The sequence below is a fragment of the Martes martes genome, assembly GCF_963455335.1.
Source record: "Martes martes genome assembly, chromosome: 11".
NCBI lineage: Eukaryota > Metazoa > Chordata > Mammalia > Carnivora > Mustelidae > Martes > Martes martes.
This window is the reverse complement of record NC_137899.1, coordinates 97,071,889-97,098,983: the sequence shown is the minus strand read 5'-3', so window position 1 is coordinate 97,098,983 and position 27,095 is coordinate 97,071,889. Positions and strand designations below refer to the sequence as shown.

At 42.2% G+C, this 27,095-nt stretch overlaps 1 protein-coding gene and 1 long non-coding RNA gene across 3 annotated transcripts in view; one reads left to right on the top strand and one right to left on the bottom strand.

Annotated features, from left to right (window-relative positions):
- Window positions 1-27,095, bottom strand: part of LOC308352240 — a 200,727-nt gene that overhangs the window by 18,950 nt on the left and 154,682 nt on the right. For both annotated transcript variants that reach the window (XR_013967643.1, XR_013967644.1), the window contains exon 2: window positions 5,864-5,952. This is a non-coding gene — a long non-coding RNA (uncharacterized lncRNA). The remainder of the gene's footprint in view (window positions 1-5,863; window positions 5,953-27,095) is intronic.
- Window positions 1,570-26,493, top strand: TCAF1 (TRPM8 channel associated factor 1). Its single transcript, XM_080818341.1, has 8 exons — window positions 1,570-2,192; window positions 15,502-16,496; window positions 16,764-16,861; window positions 18,154-18,367; window positions 18,680-18,919; window positions 19,902-20,239; window positions 21,515-21,791; window positions 23,987-26,493. The coding sequence occupies exons 1-7, from the start codon at window positions 1,573-1,575 to the stop codon at window positions 21,767-21,769; spliced, it is 2,760 nt and encodes a 919-aa protein (XP_080674467.1). The 5' UTR covers window positions 1,570-1,572; the 3' UTR covers window positions 21,770-21,791; window positions 23,987-26,493.

Below are 27,095 nucleotides of genomic sequence, written 5' to 3'. Positions count from 1 at the left end.
AATTGAAAGACATTTAACCTGTTATTTCCTTTAATCCTTGGGACAACCTTGTGTGCTAGACACTTTTGTCCCTACTTAATGAATGAGGAAATGATGTCTGAGATGTGTTGCCCTATCTCACAGTTAGTAAGCAAACAAAGCTAAGATTCAGGCCCAGATAGCCACCCTCCAAGAGCCTGAGCTTGTAACTGCTTTGCCTATTATCTTGGGAATGAACATATTTTCTGACAAGAGAAATAGATAGATGTTAAGAACCAAAGATAAAAACACAAGAAATAGCTGCCTTTTCAGAAGAGGTCAGGGAAGGATAGAAAGTGAATGGGTCAGCAGGTTGAAGATGATGACGTTGGCTCTGGCCATAACGTTACTGGCGGTGAGAGTCTCAGGAAACAGGACAGCAGTATTGGCCGGTGCCACTGAGTGGTCAGTGAGAACGCCAACCACTAGATGTCCCGCTAATGAAAACACATCTGCTCTCAGGGGAACTGCATCAGTAAAGCGAACATAGTGGAGTTAGACGTCGAGACGTCGAGCACCTGAGCAGGGAGCTCATGGTGAAGAAGCAGAGGCTTTATTTGAGGTCACATCCACAGACATACACACCTTTCTCCAGGTACAAGGTACACGGAAGAAGAATCTGCCATAATTCCTGGTTGGTGGAGACTGGATTCAAGCCACAGAGGACTTATTTTTTCCTCTTCCCCAACCTATGACTGCGACCAAAGAAGATCCTATGAGGACCCAGACTTTCTAGACTGATACTCTGGGATTCCACAAGCTGGGATGAATAAGATCAATGTGGGAGCTGAGGGGGACAGGGGCAGCATGAGGCACCACTGTGTTAGTTTCTGGTGGCTGCTGTAACACATCACCACAAATTGGGTGACTTAAAACAGAAATATGCTTCTCTCACAGTCGTGGGGGCAGAGAAGTTTGAAGTCCAGGTGTTAGCAAGGCGTTCTTTCTGGAAATTCTGAAGGAAAATCGGTCCTGTGCCTCTTCCAGAGCTTCTGGAGCTCACAGGCAACCTCTGGCCTCCCTTGGCATATAGACGCATCACTCCAGTTTCTCTTAGCGTTCTCCCCTGTGTGTCTCTGTCTGCGTCCAGATGTTTCTTAAAAGATACCAGTCATTAAATCAGGGCTCACTCAAATCCAGCATGACCTCATCTTAACTTGATTTTACCGGCCAGGACACTATTTTCCAAATAAGTTTGCATTCACAGGTACTAGGAGGTGGATTTACAGGTAACACTTTGGGGGCACAATTCTGCCCACATTCTCCACTTCTGCTTGTTTTCCTTCTGCAATGGAAAAGTGTCAAGCTCTTTCTGTTTGGCCGCAAGAGTTTAGGAGGACCGGGAAGGGTGTGATGAGGTCTCCTGGGTTGGATACCTTGACACCCCTGGTGAGTCCCTGAGTCAGTTCACAGAGTCTGTCTCATTTGCGTTGTGGGAAGAATTGCCCCCGCTAGGAGAGGAGTGAACCGTTTGGCTCCTTTGTTTATTTGTTTATCTATCTATTCTTTACCAAACTGAGTCTTTGCTTTCCTCTTACAGAAGTCGATCCAGCCATGGCAACTCCGTCTGCTGCCTTTGAGGCCCTTATGAATGGAGTGACAAGCTGGGATGTCCCTGAAGATGCCATCCCATGTGAATTGCTTCTAATTGGAGAGGCCTCCTTCCCAGTGATGGTGAATGACATGGGCCAGGTCCTCATTGCTGCCTCTTCCTATGGCCGAGGTCGCCTGGTGGTGGTGTCCCATGAGGACTACTTGGTAGAAGCCCAGCTCACTCCCTTTCTCCTCAATGCAGTGGGTTGGCTCTGTTCTTCCCCTGGGGCTCCCATTGGTGTACACCCATCCCTGGCACCCCTGGCCAAAATCCTTGAGGGTTCTGGGGTGGAGGCGAAGATTGAGCCGGAAGTGAAAGACTCCCTCGGGGTTTACTGCATTGATGCCTATAATGAAACCATGACGGAAAAGTTGGTCAAGTTTATGAAACGTGGAGGGGGCTTGCTCATTGGAGGCCAGGCCTGGGACTGGGCCAACCAGGGCGACGACGAAAGGGTGCTTTTCACATTCCCTGGCAACCTCGTGACCAGTGTGGCCGGCGTGTACTTCACCGACAACAAAGGGGACACAAGTTTCTTTAAAGTCTCCAAGAAGATGCCCAAGATCCCAGTCTTAGTTAGGTGAGTGCATTGCCCCAGTGGGGATTTGGTCCCACATTAAAAAAGACGGTTCTTGTCTTTAGGTTGCTCCCAAGCTAACAGACGAGCACTTGCCACTTAGGCATGGATTCCCCCTAAATCAAGCAGAGTTACCTTTAATCAAAAAGATCTCCCTGAATCAAGGTCCCCATTGCTGCTGCCTCCCCAGACCAGACTACTTAGCTCTTTGAGCAGAGAAACTTCTTAGTGACCTTTATGTTCCCCGGCGTCTAGCTTAAAATATATCGCTGAATCCCAGAGCTGGTGTTGCATTCCAGGAAGGGTCCCAGCAGAAGGTTGCTTTGAAATGAAATGTGAGGAAAACGAAAGCAGACATAAAGGGATCCCATAAGACAAAGTCTAAAGAGCTGTGGAAAAGGCTTTGAAATATCCAGCCAGATGGGATTGGGATGGAAATAAGAACTAGAGGATTCAGAAGGTGATATAGAAGAAAAGATGGCATGAGTTGTTTGTGCTAAATGTAGGAGTTCGGGGAGGATTTTATGTCTGTAGGCAAAAGACCTGCAGGAGAATGAGGAGAATGTTGGGAGACAGGTGATGGGTAAAGAGACAGGCTACATGGAGGTTCTGTAGGAGCACTGCCCAGTCTGTTCTGTTCACAGTGTACTCCAGTACCTCACACAGTGCTGAACGTGGAACAGGTGAGTAGGTGCTCAGGAAACACTTGTTGGCTGATGATTGGATGGATGAATTGGGGAGATAAGAGCTGGAGTATAATAAGTGTACCAGGCCATGTCCTATTGTATGTTAAAACTCACAGCATCCCTGGAGTAGAGAGCTTTGGAATTTCTGATTGGTGGGAGCAGAGTAAAGTAGGATTGGGTGAGAAAGGGATTTCAGGGTTAGTGTAGGCACACAGGGAATGGGCCATGGCCTCTTCTTGGCATGGGACATTTGAAAGAAAACCCCACATGTGGAATGAGGAAAGACACACTTGTTCTGAGGCATAGTGATTGTGCCTCAGTTGCGATAGTGATTGACCAAACTGATCAAATTTTCAGCTTACCAGTGATCTTCATCCTAAGGAATAGAGAGGTAAGACCTGACCATTTCTAAACAATCTAATCCCCCTATTTGCATTCACAGATGTTTTTCTCTACCAAAACCATACCTGTTTTTTCTTTGGTTATGCCTCAATCATCTCTCGTCATGAATGATTCTCAACTTGGGGGGTTAGGCTGTACGTGTGTGTATGTGTACTCCTATATATGTGTGCACACATGTAAAATCACCTTGAAGACTAATTTCTGAGAAAAAAATCAGAGCTTATAAGGGAAGTATGCAGACTCTGTTGTGGAGATTGTGGGTTATTAGTATTGGTTATTTACTAGGTAAGCCTGCATCACAACTCTTGACTGTTTTTGCTTATACAGCTAGGTATAGCATAGCATTACCCATATCTTAGGTGGGTCATTTTTTGACTTGTGGATGGATTGAAGATGGCAGTATTGATTTTCCTGAGCTGACTGGCTGACAGAAGTATGGAATAAAAAGTAAAAGGCAAAAGAGGGTGTGCGTGTGTGTGTGTGTGTGTGTATGTGTGTGTGTGTGTGTGAGAGAGAGAGAGAGAGAGAGAGAGAGAAATGTGAAATACTGATCAAATGCATGGGTTGAGATTAGTATGGAAAAAGAGAAAACAAAAAACTCTCTCCTACTTACCCCATAGTTTTAATATTCACTCTCACTGGGGCACCTGGGTGGGTCAATGGGTTAAGCATCTGCCTTCGGCTCAGGTCATGATCCCAGGACATCAAGCCCTACGCTGGCTTCTTGCTCAGCAGGGAACATGCTTCTTCTTCTCCCTCTACTCTACCCCCACAGCTGTGCTCTCTTTTTCTGTCTCTCTCTCAAATGAATAAATAAAATCTTAAAAAAAAAAAAATTCACTCTCACGTAGCCAAAGCTGAAATGTAGACATTGAGCCATCTTTCTCCCACCTGATGTTGTGGTTGCCAAACTATATATCAAAATCCGTAATTATAAATGTAAATCAAGTGAATTTTACTTTATGTGAATTAGGCCTTAATAAACCTTTAATATGTCTTTTAATAGGACTTTTAAAAAGAATCAGATATAATCAGATTCATACACAAGGATATGCAATTCAGCATTATTTGTAATAGGGAAGAATAGTATATCTAAATAAATTATAGATTTAATAATCAACCATTCAAACTATATTTCCAAGAATAATTAAGGCATGAAAAAAATCTTTTAGGGGATATTAGTAAATGAAATAAAATAGGATGGTAATCTGTTGTTAAGTATGTCCCCACTTTTGGTCAAAAAATACAGCTATGTGCAGAAAATATTATAGAAGGAAAAGGTCAAAATATCATTAATGGGTAGAACTCTGGGTCATGGAATAATGGTAGATGATTTTTACTTTTAAACTTTTACTTTCCAGACTTTCTATGAAATTTTGTTAATAAGGTGTATATTTCATTAGCTCAGTTCACATTTAGGAACACTAAAAGACAAAAAAACAATTCATGTCATTTTAAACACCTTCCAATCTGTCAATGCATAAATACTTTTATGACATAAACAGAAAACATAAAACCAAATTTAACTCTCCAAATGATTCACTTTTTGTCACTTACCTTTTTAAAATCTCTGATATACATATAAATATGTCTATGTGTGTATGTGTTACCAATTGCCAATACTTTTGAATTATGATTCTTCTTTTAAACCACTTTTTCAATATCTCCTATTTTTTAAATGATCATTTTTAAAAGTAATAGGTCATAAACACACAACACAACTCTTCATTTCTGCATATTATTTTCCCCATTCATCCATATTTTACATTGTTATCATCTTAGTATACATACTATTTTGAATTCCACACACAAATATTTTTCATTCTATATAATCTTCAAAGTTATATTTGATTCACTTCGTGAGAATGCCTCATTTATTTTATCATTTGCCTGCTGTTGAGCATTTGGATCTTTCTCCACTCTTGTAATAGGTAGTACTATACAGAATAACTTCAAAATGTTTAGAAACATTAGACAATGCAAGATACCAGGATGCTTCTATTAGAATTCAGGAAGGAAGATTATTTCCATCACATGCTTAGCAAAGTTCAGATTGAAAACCCCTATGGATTTAGTTACTCCATCAAAGGATCTTATTTATTTTTAAACCCTCATTTAAACATGAGAGCGTGAATTAAGATAACTTTATTAGACAGATTATCTTATTACTTGCATATTTCTTACTAAATTCTAAATAAGATCTTGGGATCCTCTCACCCTTCTAAGAGTAAAGTGTGGCAGATCTTATCAAGATGAATCAAATTTTTATCAGAGGAAGTCCACTTTGTGATCAGAAAAACAAATCCCTAAGTAATAAAACCATATGATCTTTTAGCCTGGTGAGAATACCAGAATACAGAATACTCATGTCAGGACATGAGCCTCCTACTTGCTGCCCTCACTTCCTGCCTGGAAAGAGTCATCATCTGCATTCAGAATGCTAGTCTCCATGCCCTCTGCAAGACCAAGCCACCTGTAGTCCCCAGGTGATTTCTGCTCTCTTACCATCTTCATCCTCAGTGTCTCTACTGTGCCTCCAGCTCTGAGGTCAGTGGTGGTGTACTTTATGTGCAGAAGGAGACTCACCTTCTGTTAAGTATTTCATTTGACGAAACACTGGGTCCATTGTCATAAACGACCCACAATCTCATTGCAGGACTCAGGATTCATATAACCTGGAAAAAACACAGATTTTAGAGAAGGAAGGCTTCAGTAAGTTCCCAGGGTCTGTCTGGTACATGCTCTATAACCTGGTGTCACAGTCACCCTCTCTAAGCCTCATCTCTGAAGTGGGATTAATAATGGCTACCTTTCAGGATGGTTGTGAGGATTCAATGAATTAAGAAACATGCGCAAGTACCTAGAACACTTTAATTATTTCTACATCCAGCCTATGGTACATAAGAGTATGATGTCATGAATATCATTCCCAATCATTGACACTTACCTGGCATTGATCATCATGGTCGTTTATGTTGTCCCAGTTGTATTAAGTATTGGCATGTTAACTCCTGTTTTTACCTACTTCCTCCACCAAACCGAGAGAGCATCATCATGACTAACTGCCACATTTTACCTCTTCATACATTTAATAAAACAGGTACCAGAGACTGAATTGGCTCCACGAATTAGACATGTGATGCAGATAAAATGTGTCATTAGTTTATCAATCTTAGGGAGGTTTTACGAGAATCAACCCGAATAGTTTTTCTAGTCCTCTGTGGAATAATAGTCCCTTGTCTCATTTTTACCCAAATCTCGGGCTTCTATTAAAGAGTTTCAACTCTGTATTTTGTTCATCCATTTATATAGCCAGTATTTACAGAGTACATTCTATATCCCAGGCATTGTTTCTTATGTCAAGAAAATAATGTCCAAAGACCTGAGAATTAAAAGCACATAAACATCTCCAGTAACCAGACCTGGAAGGAATTACAAAAACTGAACAACTGTTGTAGGAAGAGGGCTATGATACTGAGTTTCACTGGAACCTGGAAACCCGGGATCTTACTGCCAGTAAATGCAGCATGACCTTGGCATATCCTTCCACCTCTTTTTCCCTCTAAATGGAAAGTGCTGGAGTGAACATCCTTGTCCTCCTTTTGGCTATATGTCATTGAGACTGGTTTTCCATCTACAGTGATTCCCATCTATACTCAAAGTCATCAGAGGTGCATAGAAAAGAATGTTGTACAAATGGTCATACCCTGAAATGTCTGCATGCTCCAAATTCCTCGGCTTGAAAACACCCCTGTGAAACCTGAATTGATGAACATTACACATTGATAACAATTTATTTTCTCTTCATTTTGAAAGATCATAAGAGAATATTACACACACAGAGTCTTTGAATTCCAGATCATTAAAATTTCAGAATTTTGAAAATTGAGTAATCTACTTGAAATTAATTCAAATGAAGCAAGAAAACTGTCAGTTTATGGAAGATAATCATGACTATGACTTCCCAAGCAGTTTGGAAAGCCAAAATATCTAAGTGGATATTAATAATAAGCTTATTTATAATAAGGATCCACAAATTGTTGGAGGTCATTTCTTGTTACATGTTAGGGATTTTCAGAATGCTAACTATAGAATTTTATGTCAGGGTCATGGCCAGGCGTTGAGGGGGGTGGTAAACATAGTGCCCTAACACCTACTCGACCCTTCTCACTTCATGCTTAATTATGTAGACTAAAATTGCATTAGCTGGTTCTCAAAAAATAAGAAGTTTTAGAGAGCAAATCTAAGTGGGAAGACAGGGCACTTCAGAAGAGTAATTGCTAATTCAGATTTCTTTGCCTTTTTATGAACAGTTTCCTTTCTTCAGTTTCAAAATACATGCTTGTAGTGCTCGCTTCGGCAGCACATGCATCAAAATACATGCTTGTTGAAAAACAACTGAAATAATCCATAAGTATGCAAAGTAAAAAGTAAAACAGCTTCGTCTCCACCTCTCCCTCTGCCTGCACTAATTCATTCTTTTCCCCAGAGTTTGGACTCTATCTTTTCTGACTTTTCTTCCGTTTGTGTGTGTGCATGTGTGTTTGTAAGTGGGAGGGGGTGGTAGAGTTGGGGAAGCAGAAAGAGAAACAGAGAGAGATCTGCAACTTGATTTTTCACTTAATGTATCTTGAACATTTTTCCATGTGCACCTGATAAACATACATCATCTTTCAGAATAGCTGTAGAGCATTTCACAGTTGGATTTTTTTCATAAGTTTCTTAACCATTTACCTATTAGTATACAATAAAGTTATTTTCTAATGTATCTTGAATATCTAAATATTTATAAGTTAAAAAATACATGAATACCCTACAAGTCAAAAAAGAAGTTACAAAGGAAATTAGAAAATATTTTAACCTGAATAAAAATGAAAACACATGTCAAAATTTGTGTAATGCAGTTAAAGTCGTGCTTAAAGAGAAAAGTATGCCTTATATAAATGCTTTTATTAGAAAAGATTAAAGTTTAAATTCAGTGACATAAGTTTTCTATCAGGAAGCTAAACAAAAATGAAAACCTCACCCAAAATTTGTGGAAAGAATAAGAAGATAATAAAGATGAGAGCTGAATTCAATGAAACAGGAAATAGAAAACAATAGGGAAAATTAGTAAAATCAAAAGCTGGTTAGTTGAAAAAAATCAATAAAAGTGATAAATCTCTCTATATAATGATCACAAAAACAAGAGAGATTATGCAAATGAAAAATTCTAGGAATGGAATATGGTTGATTAATACAGATCCTACATATAGTAAAGGATAATAAAAGAATATTATAATTGTATGCCAATGAATCTGACAACTTAAATGAAATGGACAAATTTCCAGAGAGAGACAAACTACTAAAATTGACACAAAAAGAAACAGAAAATATATGTTAAATGAGTTGGAATTGCATTTTAAAACATCCCAATACTAAATACAATGTGGTTTCCTGGTTTGGATCTTAGAAAATGTTGGTGGGAAAACTGATGAAATTTGTCTAAAGTTTGGAGTTAATAGCATTTTACCAGTTTTAACTTCTCAGTTTTGGCAAACATACCACAATTGTTAACATGCTAACATTAGGAAAACTGGGTGAAGGGCTTATATAACTTGGTACTATATTTGTAATTTTTATGTTTTTTTTTAATCTTAAAATAAAATTTTTATTTAAAATCAACAATGAAAAAAAAAGTCCCAATAAGGAAAACTTCACATCTAGATAGCTTCACTGATGCATTATATCAAATATTCAAAGAACAAATAATACTAACCCACCATAAACCCTTAAAGAAAATAGAAAAGGAGGAAAATTTTTGCAACTTGATTTATTAAGCCAGTATTTCTCTGATGCCAAAGCCAGAGAAAGACACTGCAAGAAAACTAAAGAACAATATCCCTCAGGAACAAAGATGCAAACATTTTAAATAAAATATTGTAAAAAGAATTAAAACCACTTTGGAAAACAGTGTGAAGATTCCTTAAGAAATTAAAAATAGAGCTAACCTATGACCCTGCAATTGCACTACTGGGTATTTACCCCAAAGATGCAGATGTAGTAACAAGAAGGGCCATCTGTACCCCAATGTTCATAGCAGCAATGGCCACAGTCGCCAAACTGTGAAAAGAGCCAAGATGCCTTCAACAGACGAATGGATAAAGAAGATATGGTCCATGTATACAATGGAGTATTATGCCCCCATCAGAAAGGATGAATATCCAACTTTTGTATCAACATGGATGGGACTAGAAGAGATTATGCTGAGTGAAGTAACTCAAGCAGAGGGAGTCAATTATCATACGGTTTCACTTACTTGTGGAGCATAAGGAATAACATGGAGGACATGGGGAGATGGAGAGGAGAAGTGAGTTGGGGGAAATCAGAGGGGGAGATGAACCATGAGAGACTGTGGACTCTGAGAAACAACCTGAGGGTTTTGGAGGGGAGGGGGGTGGGGGGTTGGGTGAGCCTGGTGGTGGGTATTAAGTAGGGCACGTATTGCATGGAGCACTGGGTGTGGTGCATAAACAATGAATCTTGGAACACTGAAAAAAAATTACAAAAAAAGAAGAAAAAGAATTAAAGGGATCTATAGAAAGGTTACTACATCATGACCAAGTATGGCTTAACCTAGAAATGCTGGCTGTTTAAACATTCTAACATGGAAATAATTCACCAAATTAACAGAATGAATGAGAAAACCATATAATTCAATACATGCACACACACACAAGCATTTGACAGCATTCAATAACAAATCATGACAATATCTTATTTAGAAATAAAAAGGAACTTCTACCATATGATGAGCCATCTTTGAAAAAGCTATGGATAAGAATGTGCTTAATGGTGAAATATCCTAGGGTTGAAAACAAGACAAGGAAGGATACCTGCTCTCACTGTTGTTACTCAACATTGTACCAAAGGTCCCAGCCAGTGCAGTAAGGCAAGTAAAAAAAAAGGCACAGTGATGAAAAATTAAGAAGTAAACCTATGTTTATTTGCAGAAAACATCATCATCTATGTAAAAAATTCCTTAAAACTACAAAAAATGCTATAATTGAATTTAGCAAGGTTGCAGGATACAAGGTCAATATAGAAAGATCAACTACATTTTTTAAAAGATTTTATTTATTTATTTGACAGAGAGAGAGTGTGTGTATGTGTGCACAAGCAGTGGGAACAGGAAAGGGAGAAGCAGGCTCCCCACCGAGCAGGGAGCCTTAATGCGGGGCTTGATCCCAGGACTCAGGGATCATGACCTGAGTCAAAGGCAGACACAACCAACTGAGCAACTCAGGTGACCCAATCAATTACATTTTAGTATACTAGCAGCCAAAAATTGGTAATTGAAATTTAAAAATACAATATCAGTTAAAACAGGATACAAAATTGTGAAATACTAATGAAGTTAATAAAATATATTACAAGACCCATACCCTGAAAACTATAAAATGTCACTGACAGAAATTAAGACCTAAAGAAATGGAGAAATACACCACATTGATGAATCAGAACACTCAGTATTTTTAAGATGTCAGCTTTCCCCAAAATGACGTATATATTCAATGCAATAATCCAAACCAAAGTTCAAATGGACTCTAAAATTAATGCAAATGAAAGGAACTAACATAACCCAATTTTAATGCTTATAAGAAAGCTAAAGTAATCAAAATACTATGGCATTGGTATAAGGATAGGGATACAGATCAATGAAACAGACTACATGATTCAGAAATAGACTCACAGATCCATGCTCAATTATTTTTTGCCAAAGGTGCCAAGGTAATTCTATGAGGAAAAGATAATCTTTTCAACATATGGTTCTGGAATAAATGGACACCCTTATAGAGAAAAAGTGAATCTTTTTTTTTAATCTTTTTTTTTAATTTTAACTTTTTTATTTTTTATAAACATATAATGTATTTTTATCCCCAGGGGTACAGGTCTGTGAATTGTCAGGCTTACACACTTCACAGCACTCACCATAGCACATATCCTCCCCAATGTCCATAACTCCACCACCCTCTCCTGACCCCCCTCCCCCCAGCAACCCTCAGTTTGTTTTGTGAGATTAAGAGTCACTTATGGTTTGTCTCCCTCCTGATCCCATCTTGTTTCATTTATTCTTCTCCTACCCCACTAACCCCCCCATGTTGCATCTCCGCTTCCTCATATCAGGGAGATCATATGATAGTTGTCTTTCTCCAATTGACTTATTTCACTAAGCATGATACCCTCTAGTTCCATCCACGTTGTCACAAATGCCAAGATTTCATTTCTTTTGATGGCTGCATAGTATTCCATTGTGTATATATACCACATCTTCTCTATCCATTCATCTGTTGATGGACATCTAGGTTCTTTCCATAGTTAGGCTATCGTAGACATTGCTGCTATAAACATTCGGGTGCACGTGCCCTTTCGGATCACTACGTTTGTATCTTTAGGGTAAATACCCAGTAGTGCAATTGCTGGGTCATAGGGTAGTTCTATTTTCAACTTTTTGAGGAACCTCCATGCTGTTTTCCAGAGTGGTTGCACCAACTTGCATTCCCACCAACGGTGTAGGAGGGTTCCCCTTTCTCCGCATCCTCACCAGCATCTGTCATTTCTTGACTTGTTAATTTTAGCCATTCTGACTGGTGTGAGGTGATATTTCATTGTAGTTTTGATTTGTAGGAAATGCTATATATTTTTATTGTGATTATACAAGTGTATAATTGTAACAAAATCTCATCAAGACATAGACTTTAAATGAATTTTACGTGTCAATGAAGTTGATTTTTCAAAATTGGCATGTTCAACATAGTATTAGAGGAGAACAAAGTTGGAGGGGATGGACACTATCTAAAGCTTACTATACAGCTACAGTAATCAACAGTGGTATTTGTGAAAGAACAGACGAACTGAACAGAGTAGAGAGCCCAGAAATAGACACACATAAGTATGGTCATCTGATCTTTGACAAAGGAGGAAAGGTCATAAAATGGAGCAAAGGATGTCTTCAGAAATGATGATGGAACTGGATATCCACAAGCCAAAAAATGAATCTAGACACAGACCTTATAGTTTTCACAAAATAAATCAAAACAGATCACAGATATAAATGTAAAACAGAACTATAAAACTCCTAGTAGGTAACAGGAAATAAGCCCTAGATGACCTTGAATATGGCTATGACTTTTTAGATATGATACCAAAGATCCATGAAAGAAATAATTGATAGGCTGGGCTGCATTAAAATTAAAAACTTCTGCTCTGCAAAAGACAATGTCAAGAGAATAAGAAGGCAAGCCACAGACTGGGAGGAAATTTTGGCAAAAGGCACATCTGATAAAATATTATTATCCAAAATATACAAAGAAATCTTAAAATAATAATAAGAAAACAATCCAATTAAAAAATGGTCCAAATACCTTAACAGACACCTCACCAAGATGTACAGATGTCATCTTGGGGCACCTGGGTGGGACTTAGTGGGTTAAAGCCTCTTGGGGCACCTAGGTGGCTCAGTGGGTTAAAGCCTCTGCCTTCGGCTCAGGTCATGATCCCAGGGTCCTGGGATCGAGCCCCGCATCGGGCTCTCTGCTGAGTGGGGAGCCTGCTTTCCCCCACTCTCTCTGCCTGCCTCTCTGCCTACTTGTGATCTCTGTCTGTCAAATAAATAAATAAAATCTTTAAAAAAAAAAAAACCAAAAAACTAAACTGCTCTTACTATAGGATCCAGCAATCACACTCCTTGCTATTTATGCAAATGAGTTACATCCACACAAAAACCTGCTTGTACCAGTTTTGTTCATAACTGCAAAAACATGGAAATAACTAAGATGTCCTTCAGGAAGTGAATACATTTGTGGTATGTTCAGACAATATAGTATTATAAAGTGCTAAAAAGAAATGAGCCAATAACCCGTGAACAGACAGGTAGGAATATTAAATGCATGATTCCAACTAGATAATGTCTAGAAAAGGCAAAACTATGGAGACAGTAAAAAGATCAGTGGTTGCCAGGGGTGGGATGAGAAGATGAATAGGCAGAACATGGAGTGTGTGTTTAGGGCAGTGAAGATACTCTGTGTGATACCGTAAGTATGGACACATATCATGCCTTTGTCCAAACCCACAGGATGTACAATAGGAGTGCACTCCATCTATCACTATTACTTCGTTGGGGGTTGGTTTTCTCAGGTTATTTTGGTGCTTCTCTTTCATGCTGTTACTTTTTATCAAATATTTGCTGATTCTTGTTTATTTAAATGCTAAATGGCATTGAAATTCTAGGTTGATTATTATTGGTTTTGGAAGTATATTTTCTCAGTAATAATTATCTCAGTATTTTCTCATAATCCCTATTCTTTTTTTCTTGATCTTTTTCTTTCACATATATGCAGTTACAGATTCTTCTGTGCTTATGAGTTTCTGATCAGTCTGATTCCATTTGATTTATATTTTCAATAAATTGTCACTAACCCAGTATACTGATTGTGCCCTTTTCACAATTCAGTGCAATCATGGATTTATTCTGATTTTAAAACTTCTGTTTCATTTCAGAAGAGAATGGGAAAGAAAAGTAAAAAATCCAGTTCAGATTTTTTTTTCAGAAAAAAATCATTTTTTATGAAGAAAAATCATTTTTGTATGAAACGAAAATTTCTCTTCCCCTGTACCGAAGTCATGGCTATTAGAAATAACATGGCTATTAGAAAACAGATGTTTTTGAGGGTGCCCCTAGCTAAGCATGAACAGGACCTCACCTAGGGTCATTGTCTAAATGATAAGCTAGTGATTTGGTGTCTGGGCCTCAAGTTTGCCCATTCAGTATCACCCACCTTATCATAATAGGCTACTATATAAACCTTGATGCCAGTGTATTAATCTAAAACATAGTAGCTTATCTTTTCACTGACTTAGTTGTCAAACAACTAATTGCATGCAATTTATAAACAGAACCCCTTATGAGAATTAAAACACATTTTCTTTTAATTTTGTATACAGGTACAAAGTAATAAAAATTTTAAAAATTAATATTTTTACATTTAGAATCACCAAATTAAAGATAGACTGTGCAAGATGTTGCTTGAGAAATAGATACATTACAGAACTAGAGCATTCTGCGTGACCTGGCCCCTGACTTCTTTGTGTAGGCAGATGATCATCAGAAGCGAGATTATCATCACAAGGTGGTTCAGTAAACTTGAATCAGAGCAAGAAGAGCCAGCTGAATGATTTCAGTGGTTAGTGCTTCGAGGAGCAGGAGAGTCACTCGTAGGGTGATACCTTTGTCTTCAGGAAAGGATCATACCTACTAAGAGCACCACAGTCTCCCTTCAGTTAACTAGGGTTCTTGCAGCCACAGAGAGCACAACACAGACACACACACAGTGATGCTGTCTACCCGACTCCCATTGTCCAGTGTTGGCATGCACTGCCTTCTGGCTGTATGTTGCCAATGTTTACCTAACAAAAGTGGCATAGCCAGTTCTGGGATCTCCAGGTTTTAGAGGTCACTCTACCTCTTCCCCCCTAATGATCCCACTAGGTACCCAGGTCTGCATCTCCCATTTGGGGGATATGGGTGTCCTGAGGTCTTCTTACAGGGGTTTGATGCCCACAGACAGGCCCAAATGGACTGAGAAACACCTTATAGCATGGATATGGGCCTCCTGTAAGCCATCCATGAATGGGTGGAGTTTGGGTGTAGATAGTCAATCGTTTGGGTTCAGGTAACAAGAGGGTCTCCACTAGAGTTGAAGCCAGCCAGCTCCCCTGACCCACCTTTTGAAATAATAGTGATTCTTCAGTGGTGCCACCAACTCAACCCTCCGTTGACTTTACTTGAAAATTGGCTGCATAAAATTTATAAATAATCTTTATAAGAATGAAAACATGATTGCCCATTCAGTTATTTATATAATGCCCAAAAGGCTGAAATGAACCCTTAAATCTAGAATAGCTAAGACATGATACTGGGTAAACACAGCAGGGCTTCCTATGAGATTTCCTTTGGAGGATTTGCATTCCAAGCAGGGGCAGAGCAGAATGGATGTCCGTCTGTCTTCCCTCAGACCAGCCTGCACACCCAGTGAGGTCAGATTTGTCTACTTTGCTCTCCCAGCTCTCCCTAGAGAGCTAAAAGTGATCATATTAGTAAAGCTGACACTTGCTGTATGCCTGGAGCTCTTCTCAGAGCTTTATGTGATCACTCCTTTAATAGAGAACACCTGTATCTTTTGCAGCTGTGAAGATGATCTCTCCGAGGACAGAGAGGAGCTCCTGCATGGGATTTCAGAGCTGGACATCAGCAACTCGGATTGCTTCCCCTCCCAGCTTCTCGTGCACGGGGCTCTAGCCTTTCCCCTGGGGTTAGATTCCTACCACGGCTGTGTCATAGCGGCTGCTCGCTATGGCCGGGGCCGGGTGGTTGTGACTGGCCACAAGGTATTATTCACCGTGGGAAAACTGGGCCCCTTTCTGCTCAATGCTGTTCGCTGGCTGGATGGGGGCCGCCGAGGCAAGATCGTGGTGCAGACGGAACTCAGGACACTGAGCGGCTTGCTCGCGGTGGGGGGCATAGACACCAGCATTGAGCCCCATCTGACCAGTGATGCGAGTGTCTATTGCTTTGAACCCGTGAGTGATGTGGGGGTCAAAGAGCTGCAGGAGTTTGTAGCTGAGGGTGGGGGATTGTTTGTTGGAGCCCAAGCCTGGTGGTGGGCCTTCAAGAACCCTGGAGTGTCTCCTTTGGCTCGGTTCCCAGGAAACCTCCTCCTCAACCCCTTTGGCATCAGCATCACAAGCCAAAGCCTTAATCCAGGGCCCTTCCGTACGCCTAAAGCAGGGATAAGGACCTATCACTTCCGCACCACTCTGGCCGAGTTCCAGGTCATAATGGGCAGGAAAAGAGGGAATGTGGAAAAGGGCTGGTTGGCCAAGCTGGGGCCAGACGGTGCAGCTTTCCTGCAGATCCCCGCCGAAGAGATCCCTGCATATATGTCTGTGCATCGGCTCCTGAGGAAGCTGCTGAGTCGGTATCGGCTCCCAGTCGCAACCCGAGAGAACCCCGTTATCAATGACTGCTGCAGGGGGGCTATGCTTTCCCTGGCCACTGGCTTGGCCCACTCTGGAAGTGACCTCTCTCTGTTAGTGCCAGAAATTGAAGACATGTACAGCAGCCCCTATCTGCGCCCCTCGGAGTCTCCTATCACCGTTGAGGTCAACTGCAACAATCCAGGTACTGAACAGGGAGGAGACAAAGCGCTCAGTGTGGGGTGCCCTGGGGGTGGAGGGCTCAGCGTGGGGGCTGCGGGAGTGGGGCCTGATGACTTCAGAAGGCCATCTCCACTCTCGGCCATGCACTTTCAAGGAGATGGGGGTGGGGGCTTTAGGTAACAGTTGCAAGAGTTGAGTCAGAATAGCATGAAGGGAGAGAGCTGTGCAGAGCTGAATGGAGATGGTGTCACAGAGGAGGGATAAAGTCGGCCCTTCTGTGCTTTGGCAGGCACCAGATATTGCTGGATGAGCACCGGGCTCTACATTCCTGGAAGGCAGATTATAGAGGTCTCGCTGCCTGAAGCCGCTGCCTCTGCTGATCTGAAGGTAAGGCCGTACCCCATCTCCACTTGACGCAGAACCCAAATGTTCTTGCTTTTACGGTCACCGTCTTTTTTGATCCTCATAAAAACCCTATTGGCAACCTGGGGCATGTACTTTTACCCCATTTTAAGGATGAGACAACTGAGCTGCAGGTGTAGGTAGATTGAAAATATCTAGTACATCTGAAAACTAATGTTAACATTGTGTGTCCACGATTACTCCAATCAATCACCCAGTAGATATGATACATTTCAGAGCCCACGACTCAAACCTAACCAACTCCTGGCTCTTAAGTTTTGTGCTTTTCTCTTATGTCCCAGAGTGGAGAATAAGAAAGGCACCAAATGGGTGCCTGACTGGCTCAGTCAGAAGAGCATATGACCCTTAATCTCAGGATCACGAGTTCAAGCTCCACTTGGGGTGTGGAGCCTGCTTTAAAAAATAATAATAAAATGTTTTCAAAACTAAAAAAACAAGAGGCACCAAATGGAGAGTGCCCTGGCACACAGAAGTGTTCAGTCCATCTCAGTTCCCTTTCTGTGCCTGTCCGATCTCCCACTGGGGAGCAAGGTCTTTCTTCCTCTTTCCTATGACACTGAAAACTGTTCCTTGCTCCCCCAGTCTCCCTCCAGCTCCGTCATTTTCACACCCATGCACACACTCTATTTGAAAATTAAGTAGCCATTCTGCTCTGTTCCCCTGGAGAGTCGTTGTGACAGGTAAGGTCTGTTCTGTGCTCTCGTTCTGGAACCTGTTTAGCATAAACCTGGGAGAACAATCCCAGGACTCCACCCAGTACAGGAGCCACTCCATGGGCCCAGGAGGGGGCGCCTGGCCAATGGGAGGAACTGAATCCTCCCTCCAGTTCATGAGACTGTCACACTGCCTCCCCCTGGGGCTCCTCTCCAGTCAGCAAAGGCCCGAAGTCCGTAAGACCCCTCTGCCCCATTCCCAAGATGACCAGTCACCACAACAAAGTAGGCAACCCAGGATTCTGTGGGTTTCAGAGACACCTAGGGGCCCTGTGTGGGAGTCAGCCCTCCTCAGTATTAGTCCATGTGCTACACCTGGTGCCTCTCACTTCAGCGTCTCAATACGACGTTGTGTGGAGCTGACGCTCCTGGGAGGACGTTTACACATGTTTCGGTCCACACAGCCCCGAAGAATGATGGAATGGTGTGGGCTACCACGGGGTCATGGCCCAGTGACCTTTCCTGTCCCCACCTCCTGGAAGCCCTCCCTTTCCACCTACACACACCCGAGGTGACTTTGTGGGGGAAATCTCTCTGCTCCAGATACAGATTGGCTGCCACACGGATGACCTGACCAGAGCCAGCAAGCTGTTCCGAGGTCCACTCGTGATTAACCGGTGCTGCTTGGACAAGCCCACCAAGTCCATTACCTGCCTCTGGGGTGGCCTGCTCTATATCATCGTGCCGCAGAGCAGCAAACTGGGCTCTGTGCCCATCACTGTTAAGGGGGCTGTGCATGCCCCGTACTATAAGCTGGGTGAGTGGGAACTGTGGGGTGAACCCCAAGGGAGTGGGAGAGCTGGGTCAGGAGATCATCTGGGGCTGTTTGCTGTAGGAAGAGAGAAACTCCGGGCTGGTAGAGGGGAGGAAGCTAAGTTTCCTTATTTTCAGCGCTTGGGCCAAGGAGATGAAGACCAAACCACATTCTTGGAGATTTCCTAGAAGAAGGATAAAAGGGGCGATATGGTCACTTATGACCTCGGTGTTCTCTTTCTGGGGTTCAAGTTGGATGTTTTAACATTAGGGATTTGGGAAAGTGAGTTTCAAGCCCTACGGCCTCTCTTCCCAGGGGAGACCTCCCAGGAGGAGTGGAAGAGGCGCATCCAGGAGAATCCAGGTCCCTGGGGAGAGCTGGCTACAGACAACATCATCCTGACAGTGCCAACTGCCAACCTCCGAACGCTGGAGAACCCGGAGCCGCTGCTTCGCCTCTGGGACGAGGTGATGCAGGCTGTGGCACGGCTGGGGGCCGAGCCCTTCCCTCTGCGTCTGCCCCAGAGGATCGTTGCTGACGTGCAGATCTCAGTTGGTGGGTGCTCTGTGCATGCTGCCCCTTTTTTCAAGAGCCATGCAGCAGGCAGCCAACATGGTAAAAATGTTTTTCTAGCAAGACATAGAAGATGTAAGTCTTGAAAGGGGGGGAAATATGTATTTTAAAAAATAGACTCAGCCAAATCCCCCAATCAAAAAATTGGAAACTACCTAAGTGTCTAACAGTATGGAATGGTTAAGTAATATATCGTGTGCACCTCCAACAGACACTTTCTAAAGTAATATTTTGATGGCATAAGGAAATACGATGGGATTATGGGACCGGAGGAGAGCAGGCTGTGGAATGTGCGTGAGCAGTATGTGAAATTATGAACAATCTAAGTTGGCATGTCAAGGGTTGTCTTCCAATAGCTGGAATAGCATAGGAACAAAGTGCTAGGATTTCACAGGGATCCCATCGGGGACTTCAAGGAGAAAGTAAAAGGGGTGGGGGGTCTCGCCCCAGGTCACAGTTGTTGGGAAAAGTAATTTAACAACATTGAGAAGACACAGAAAGAAGAGATCTCTGCCAGTGGGTCAAGAGCCTAACAAATCAGGGTTGTGGAAATGAGAAAACGTTGGAAATTTCTTTAGACCCCAGTTTTCTTGCCTTACAGAGACGATTACAATAAAATAGCATCAATGTGGGCAACACTGTATCTTAGTAATGAAAAAGGGAAACCACCATCCAAGAGTTCTCCATATTGAGAAAAGAGTATAATGAGGCAGGTTCACAGGACAGAACACCCTCACAAAAGTGGAAAAGCTGAAGAGTAACGTGAAGGATTATTTGTAACGTGCACCAGTCCCACTCCTCTCAGGTCAGAGTGAGGGGGAGGCACCGTTACAGAAAGAGAAGATGGTGGAGAGCCCTGGTGGGTCAGTGTGGATTGCCCTTCTGAGCATTACGGGGTTCTGGCAGTCTTGGTAAAGACAGGAGGGTGTGTTCTAACCCCTCTTCCTCCCTCCTGCATTCGCAGGCTGGATGCATGCGGGGTACCCCATCATGTGCCATCTGGAATCTGTGCAAGAGCTCATCAATGAGAAGCTCATCAGAACCAAGGGGCTGTGGGGCCCCGTCCATGAGCTCGGCCGCAACCAGCAGCGGCAGGAGTGGGAGTTCCCCCCCCACACCACCGAGGCCACCTGCAATCTGTGGTGTGTTTACGTGCACGAAACAGTCTTGGGCATCCCTCGAGGTCGCGCCAATATTGCTCTGTGGCCCCCAGTTCGGGAGAAGAGAGTCCGAATCTACCTGGGCAAGGGTCCCAATGTGAAAAACTGGAATGCGTGGACTGCCCTGGAAACGTATCTACAGGTACTGGGCAAGAAGGGATGGGGATGGGGAGACCCCACTGTGGGGACCCCAAAGTGGACTCAATTGTCCTAGCCATACCCTCACACGATGATTTTGAGGAGATTCATGAAAGGACCAAAGCAGAGGCAAAGAGAGTACTGTACTGTTACCATGGCTGGCTTTAAAGCCAGACTTACCAGAGACTGAAGCCAAACCCTGTCATGGAATAGCTATCTCACACCAAACATCCTGTCCATACCCCCCACCCCCTCAACCACACATCACGGGATGGGACCCGTTGTTTTCCTTAGAAACTGCCTCAGTTTCTCCCTCAGAAGCAACCCAAGATTCCTCACTGGTCTCCACATGAGGTTGCCTCTGCCTTTGAATGACTGTCCGGCACCCCAGTTCCCTCGTCCCAGTCCCTGGAGCAGCTCCCAGGCCACCATGCAGAGTCTCACCACCTGGGATTCTGGAACTCACTCTCCAGCCGGATTCTTCCACCTGCCCAAATACCTCTCTGTGTGTACCCACTGCCCTGGGAATGAGAGCGAAACTACCCAGAGACTCTAGTCTCCTCCCTGGGCCGTTTCACCCCAGGAACAAAAGCTGCTCACCTGTGAAATCCAGCTAAGGGTGCTTCAGAGAACTGCTAGCGTCGTCCTAACTGTAAAGAGCCATAACCGGGCCACACACGGGCTACTCCCTGTGGCCTCGGGACAACTGCTTTTTCCTAAAATCATGTCTTACTTAACTTCATTCCGTCCACCTAGACTGTACATCGTCTTGTGCTTCTACCGAACTCACATTTTTTCCGAGAGGCCACGTCAGTAGCCTCACAGATTGGCACAGACCTGGGACTGATGCAGGTTATGTCAGGGTGAGGGAGAGAGGGACAGTTCCCCAGTTCGGGGGGTTTAACGTTGCAGCTGTGAAAGATACAAGGATTTTTTTCACTTCGGCCAGCTTTAAATCCTTGTGTGCTACCCTGTCGACACTTTGACGATGGAGTGAGCTACATGAATAATGACATAGGTGGTAAATCCTGACAATAACCCTAACAGGGATCACCACAGCCATCCTTTCTTGAGTGTCTGCTCTGGGCTGAGCGCCGTGCTCACTCACACGCCCTGCTGAGATAAGACAGAGCGAGTAGCCAGAAATAAAACCAGAAATAAACAGAAATAAAACCAGTGTTTTAGGGGTTAAATACATTCTATTAGTTGATTACAGTGTTTGTTGGGACTTCCTTCTGTGGATTAAATGTCTCTTTCTGCTGCTGCTTTCTCTCCCCAGCTACAGGAGGCCTTTGGTTGGGAGCCATTCATCCGTCTCTTCACTGAGTATAGGAACCAGACCAACTTGCCCACAGACAATGTGGACAAAATGAATCTGTGGGTGAAGATGTTCTCCCACCAAGTGCAGAAGAATCTGGCTCCGTTCTTTGAGGCCTGGGCCTGGCCTATCCAGAAGGAAGTGGCTACCAGCCTGGCCTACCTGCCTGAATGGAAGGAAAATATTATGAAATTATACCTCCTCACACAGATGTAAGGAGTGCCCAGCGAGGTGGCAGGTAGAGAGGTTTGGGGAGGTAGGCAGAGATGGGGATTCACTCCTCGACCTCTGTCTCTTAGGGTTCTAGCCTTGCCCTCCTGGCTCATTGGCCCCATATCTTAATACCTGATAGCTCCATCTCTACAAAGTGGGTTAAGAACACAGCAAAACGGGGAATCAGAATTTCTTAGGAGACAGACCTTTTGTTTATGGGTCTCGTTCCTCTGCTCTCAGCTATCAGATTCCCTCCTGGCCCCATACTGGCCTGGTTCTGAGAGCTCTGGCATCTGCTTCTGTGCCAGCCCTCGGTTCACCACTGTGGGCCATGGCCCTTGGGGGTGGTGCTCATTCTGACCTGCCGAGGACTCTCTGGGCTTTTGTTTTTTGACGAGTTTTTCCCAAAACCGGACCATAGAATCCACTGAAACACAAATTTACCAGGATACTCAGACAGTTCCTTGATATTCTGTGTCTTGGGCAGTACTCAAGGAGCTTGAAAAGCAGTTTGGTATAGTAGAAAGAGTGCATAGCTAGCATTAGCTCTTGGGAGAGTCATTGTAATCTCTACTCACATTTCTTTCTGTGTGAGATGAGGACAAAAATGCCTTCCTCTCAGGGTTGTCCTGAAGACTCAGACTGATAGTTCTGGAAAGGATTGTGAATGGAGGGATTCTTCTCTGTTCTGCTGGTCCACAGAGCAGTGAGCTGAGCACAACCCTTCTCTCGCCATAGCCTGGAGGTTAGGACCATCATCTCTCACAGTAGACTCCCTGCATCCAAAGCCTGGTTCTTTCACCTCTTGGTCACATGACTCTGGACAAACTCCTTATAAAATGGGATCTATTTCGTAGAATTATTGTGAGGATTAAATTTAAGTTCCCTCTAAAAGGAATTAAAACAGTGCTTGGCTGTTGGTGGATATTGAGAAAATGCCAGCTGCCGTTATTACTAATTAACGTTAATCAATCATTTCAGAGCGAGACTGCCCCTTTAGATGGCATTCACAGATGCAATGTGATCTGTCCATCCCATCCTACATCTTATACATCAGCTTCTGGAAGTATTGGGGTCCATTGCTTTATAAGCTCTAGGATCGACAGGATCCACAGGCTCTAAATTCATAACAGGGGTCTTAATAGCTACTTGGAATTTGGTCTCTTTATTCAGTTCCATCTTTCAGGTAGAATTCCTTCTTTGATTAAATTATGAGTGGAAGTCACTTGAAAAATCAGAACAAATCCAGGCGAGCATTTGTCTTTAGAAACGATGGACATCCGGCTTAGGCATGGTGTTTGTTTCCGTGGTGACACAGATTCCTATCACTGCCCAGAGTTCATTTCCAGTTGGGCAGATAAAGTCACACAGAGAAATCTTGACTTATGAACCAGATAACTGGATAAGACTGACCCAAAATTTTATTTGATTACAATGCAAAATACAATACTCATTCTTTCATATAGATTGTTTAATTTAATCTTCACAATAGTCTTATGAGATGGAAATTTATTGCTCCCATTTTAGGAATAAGTAAACTGAGTTTTGTGGAGATCAAGTAAATTGCCTAAGTCTACACTGCTAATAGATAGTAGACCTGGGATTTGAACCTGGGTACTCTGACTACAGAATGGGTGTTTGTAACTACAGTACTCTGCATGTGCAATAAATGAGTTAGTGAAGAAACCAGCCAGCAAACAGAAGGATCTTTATGTCCCTACTTGCCAACTCTTTGCCTGCTTGTACTCACCCCTCATCCAGTTTTACCAGAACAGAAAGTCCCTTTGATTCTCCCAAATGCCAGTTCAAAGAAGGAACTTGAGGTAGGCTCCTAAGGTACTTCACAAAGACAGAGACCACTTTAGCATCATCCAGGTCTTTTAGATTACGGTTTCTTCAGGTTTCATTTATCATCACTAGCACACCATGAAAGCATTCTCGTAGTGCACTGGGATTTGAATGATGAGTCATTTTGGTAAAGCACCTGACTCCCAGAACAGACATTGCATGTTCTCAGCAAGGAAATCAGATTCTTAGGCCTCTAGAATAATATTTGTATCCACCCTGACCCTCTTTAGTTCATTTTTAGCATTATGGCCCCTGGGACCTTTTTAAAATAGGAAGCTATTCATGTCACTCCCCTGTTTGAATGCTTCCAGTGGGACTTTGAATATAAGATGATGAACTGAGCGTATAAGTTTACCTCCCCTCCCTCCCCAGGCCCCACTGAAATTGAAGTCAAGAAATGCAAAAGAGAACTGAAAACATCTCGGCAAAGAAAACTGAACAGATTTGATTATAAGTGAAGAACATCTCAACACATTTCTGGAAGAGAGAAAGTGGATGAAGCATGAAAATGAATGAAAGACTGAAGGTATCTTTCAGATAGAATAGAAGCTGATCTGAACAACATAATCCCAAAGAAACGTGAGCACCTGAAAAGTCTATAAAGAGATATACCAGCTGTAAAAGTGAAACCCATCCTACCCCACCCCAACCACTGTGCTTAGAACACAGGCAGACCATTATTGGTATCCATTAAAAATCTACTGTTCTTGTTACTGTTTGTATAGATATTGAATAAACTCCCTGAGGAGAGGTAGGAGTTGGTGTCCCAGAACAAAATTTCTCTTTTTGTCGAAATAAGTGACCCCCTAGCCTATTAGCTGATTCTCTGACTATGGAATTCCCTGCTCAAGTGACCCAAATGCTTCTAGTCCTAGAAGAGGCTTATTGGAGAAACAGACCCAACCATACACTGGCAGGGGACACCCATGCCAACCCCTGTAACAGTTAACAGTCACTTGATTCTTAAATGCAAATAGTCAGCTAGGAATCCCCAGTCTCTGGGCATCGGGGGTTGAAGGGAGAGGACATGGGAGGAGCAGGTAAGAAAAATAACCAGTTAGAATTTGGAGACCTGAAAAAGACAACAAACTCTAGAGGAAACAAAGTGAACGTGGAAAGAATAACTTTAAAATCTGTCTCTTCAGAGAGGTTGCAGGTGTAATTGTAAGATGAGCTCAGAATGCTACAAACAAAGGAGAAACTGAGAATAAAAAGAGCCCTTGAAAGTGAAATTAAACTGCCCAAAATATCCAATAGGCAGGCTGGAAAATAAAGTTGAAGGAAGCCCCTTAGATATAGAACAAAAAGAAATAGCAGAGAAAATGAGGAAAGGAAAAGATCTAGACAATCAATATGTAAGTATTAGGACTATCTGGAAAAGAGAAAACAAAATATAGGTGAAGAAGTAAAATGGACAAAAAATGAAGAACAGAAAGAACCAAGTCTCCAGATTGAGGGGTCCCAACGAAACCTGTATCTAGACAGAATCTTGTGAACTTTTGGAATATTAAGTATACAGGGAAGATATTAGAAGTGTCCACAGAAAAAATAAAGTTAAGTCATCACCATGAGCTCAACCAAAAAAGGAATAAGAAATAGACTGGCAGCAGATTTTTCATTAGCAACACTGAATGCTAGAAGCCAGTGGAGCAATTTCTTCGCTTATGGAAGATTTTTGTATTCGGAACACTATTGCAAGCCAAACTGCCTCAAGTAGCGTCAAAATAAAGACATTTTCTGACATGCAACTTTTCAGTCGACCTACTTCGAATCCTTTCTGAGGAAGTACACTGAGGAAATTCTCTGACAAAATAAAAAGGAAACCCAGGAAAGAGGAAAATATAGAACCCAGAAAACAATGGATCTCACCCAGGATGTCTCACTCTAGAGCGACAGTTGTCCAGCAGGATGTGTCATTCTAGCAGACCCATTTGAGATGAGGGTACACCGTCTCGGGCTCTTTGGAGAAAGTATGCATTCTGTTCCATAGTTTCCTTTAGAAGCTGGAATGTTTGAGAGTATGGAGACATACATTCTTTACTCAGCAAAAAGAAAACGGAAATGTGTCAAGACGTTCAGGTCCAATTGTGAAACAACAAAAACTCATGGGATGTAAGAAGAGCCTCAGTTGGACATTGGCGGTAGGTACCTCTCCTGACAAGTAGCACACGCTTCATGAACACTGAATATGTATGGGAGAAAATGTCCTAGTTCCTACTCAGCTCTCAGTAAACATGATTTACTTAGCCAAAGTAATGCGGATGCTGTTTGTTGGTATTCAGTGTTCTGATCAGCCTAGAGACAAAACATGAACGGGTTACTGTTTTGTTCAGAACTGAAATGGAAAATAATTAATCCTGACAAGTTAAGAAACGAGAGCAGAAAGAGGTTGAGAATTGGTTGGGGGAAGAGAAGTGGCGGGAGGATTGGGGCTACATAGATAGTCACAGTAGGAATGAGAAGATAAAGTCTGCAGTTAATGGGACAAGAACTGGAGGATAGTATACTGTCCAAAGTTATAAATTAAATCAATAAAAGTCTAAAAATGGCATATCTATTAAAAAATTGGGAAAGGATAAGCAAAGGAAAGCCAGGGGTAGTGTCAGTTAAATCCTTATCTTTTGTAATGGGAAATTAATTATTAAAGATTGTCTAAAGTTAATAAGTCAAGAATTGTCCAGACATATTATTTAATGTTAGCAAGTTAGTCAACAGAAGATCTAAAAATAGAAATTGTTAAATGCATTGCTTCTAGGAAATCGGTCTAGGGTTAAAAGGGGTGGGGTGGGAAACTGTGTTTTTCATTTCAAGTCCTCCTGTACTATTTAATTTTTTACCTTGTGCATGTATTTGAAAAATTTTTAATAAACTCAAATAAAAATTCTCCAGTGACCTCATATTGACTAAGATATGCCCCAACCAAAATCCTTCAAATGGCTTATGATGCCTTCCAATATTGGGATCCACCTGTGTCCAGGTTCATCGTATCTCCCCAATACTCTCTGGTTCTAGCCATACTAAATATCTTCCAGCTAATCATACTTCACGTTCTCAATTCTTCAGGTGTTCCACAAAAAGCAAAGCCTGCCCCTGATCTCACCATGTATCTGAGATTAAGCTTACTCTCTGGCAGATTTTCAATATTTGTTGAGTGAAGGAACACTGAGAAGGAGTTGCCTGAAGTTGGTCAACCAGTTTTCTTTCCCAAAAAGGTATATGATATTTGTCCCTATTCCAGGAAGCATTTCAAGATCATAATGGGTTTGTATGTTTGCCTGAATTCTTATTCATTTACAATTTTAGAAAGTTTCAGTTCTATATGAGACCAGATGGTATCCGAGGATTTCTATCCACCGGTCAGTCTCCTTGTTATGTTCTTTGCCACTTTGCCTGAACGTCATAATCTGCTTTCTTCTATTTACCCCCTCTTCTCCCACCATATTTTGGATAAACAGTCAACTATCTAGGGGAAATCTTCAGG

Excerpts from the sequence above, each read along its gene's own strand:
- TCAF1 (XM_080818341.1), top strand. The coding sequence starts at position 1,573 with ATGGCAACTCCGTCTGCTGCCTTTGAGGCCCTTATGAATGGAGTGACA. Across the intron at positions 16,497-16,763 it reads GGTCAACTGCAACAATCCAG|GCACCAGATATTGCTGGATG; the intron begins GTACTGAACAGG and ends GTGCTTTGGCAG. Across the intron at positions 16,862-18,153 it reads CTGCCTCTGCTGATCTGAAG|ATACAGATTGGCTGCCACAC; the intron begins GTAAGGCCGTAC and ends TCTCTGCTCCAG.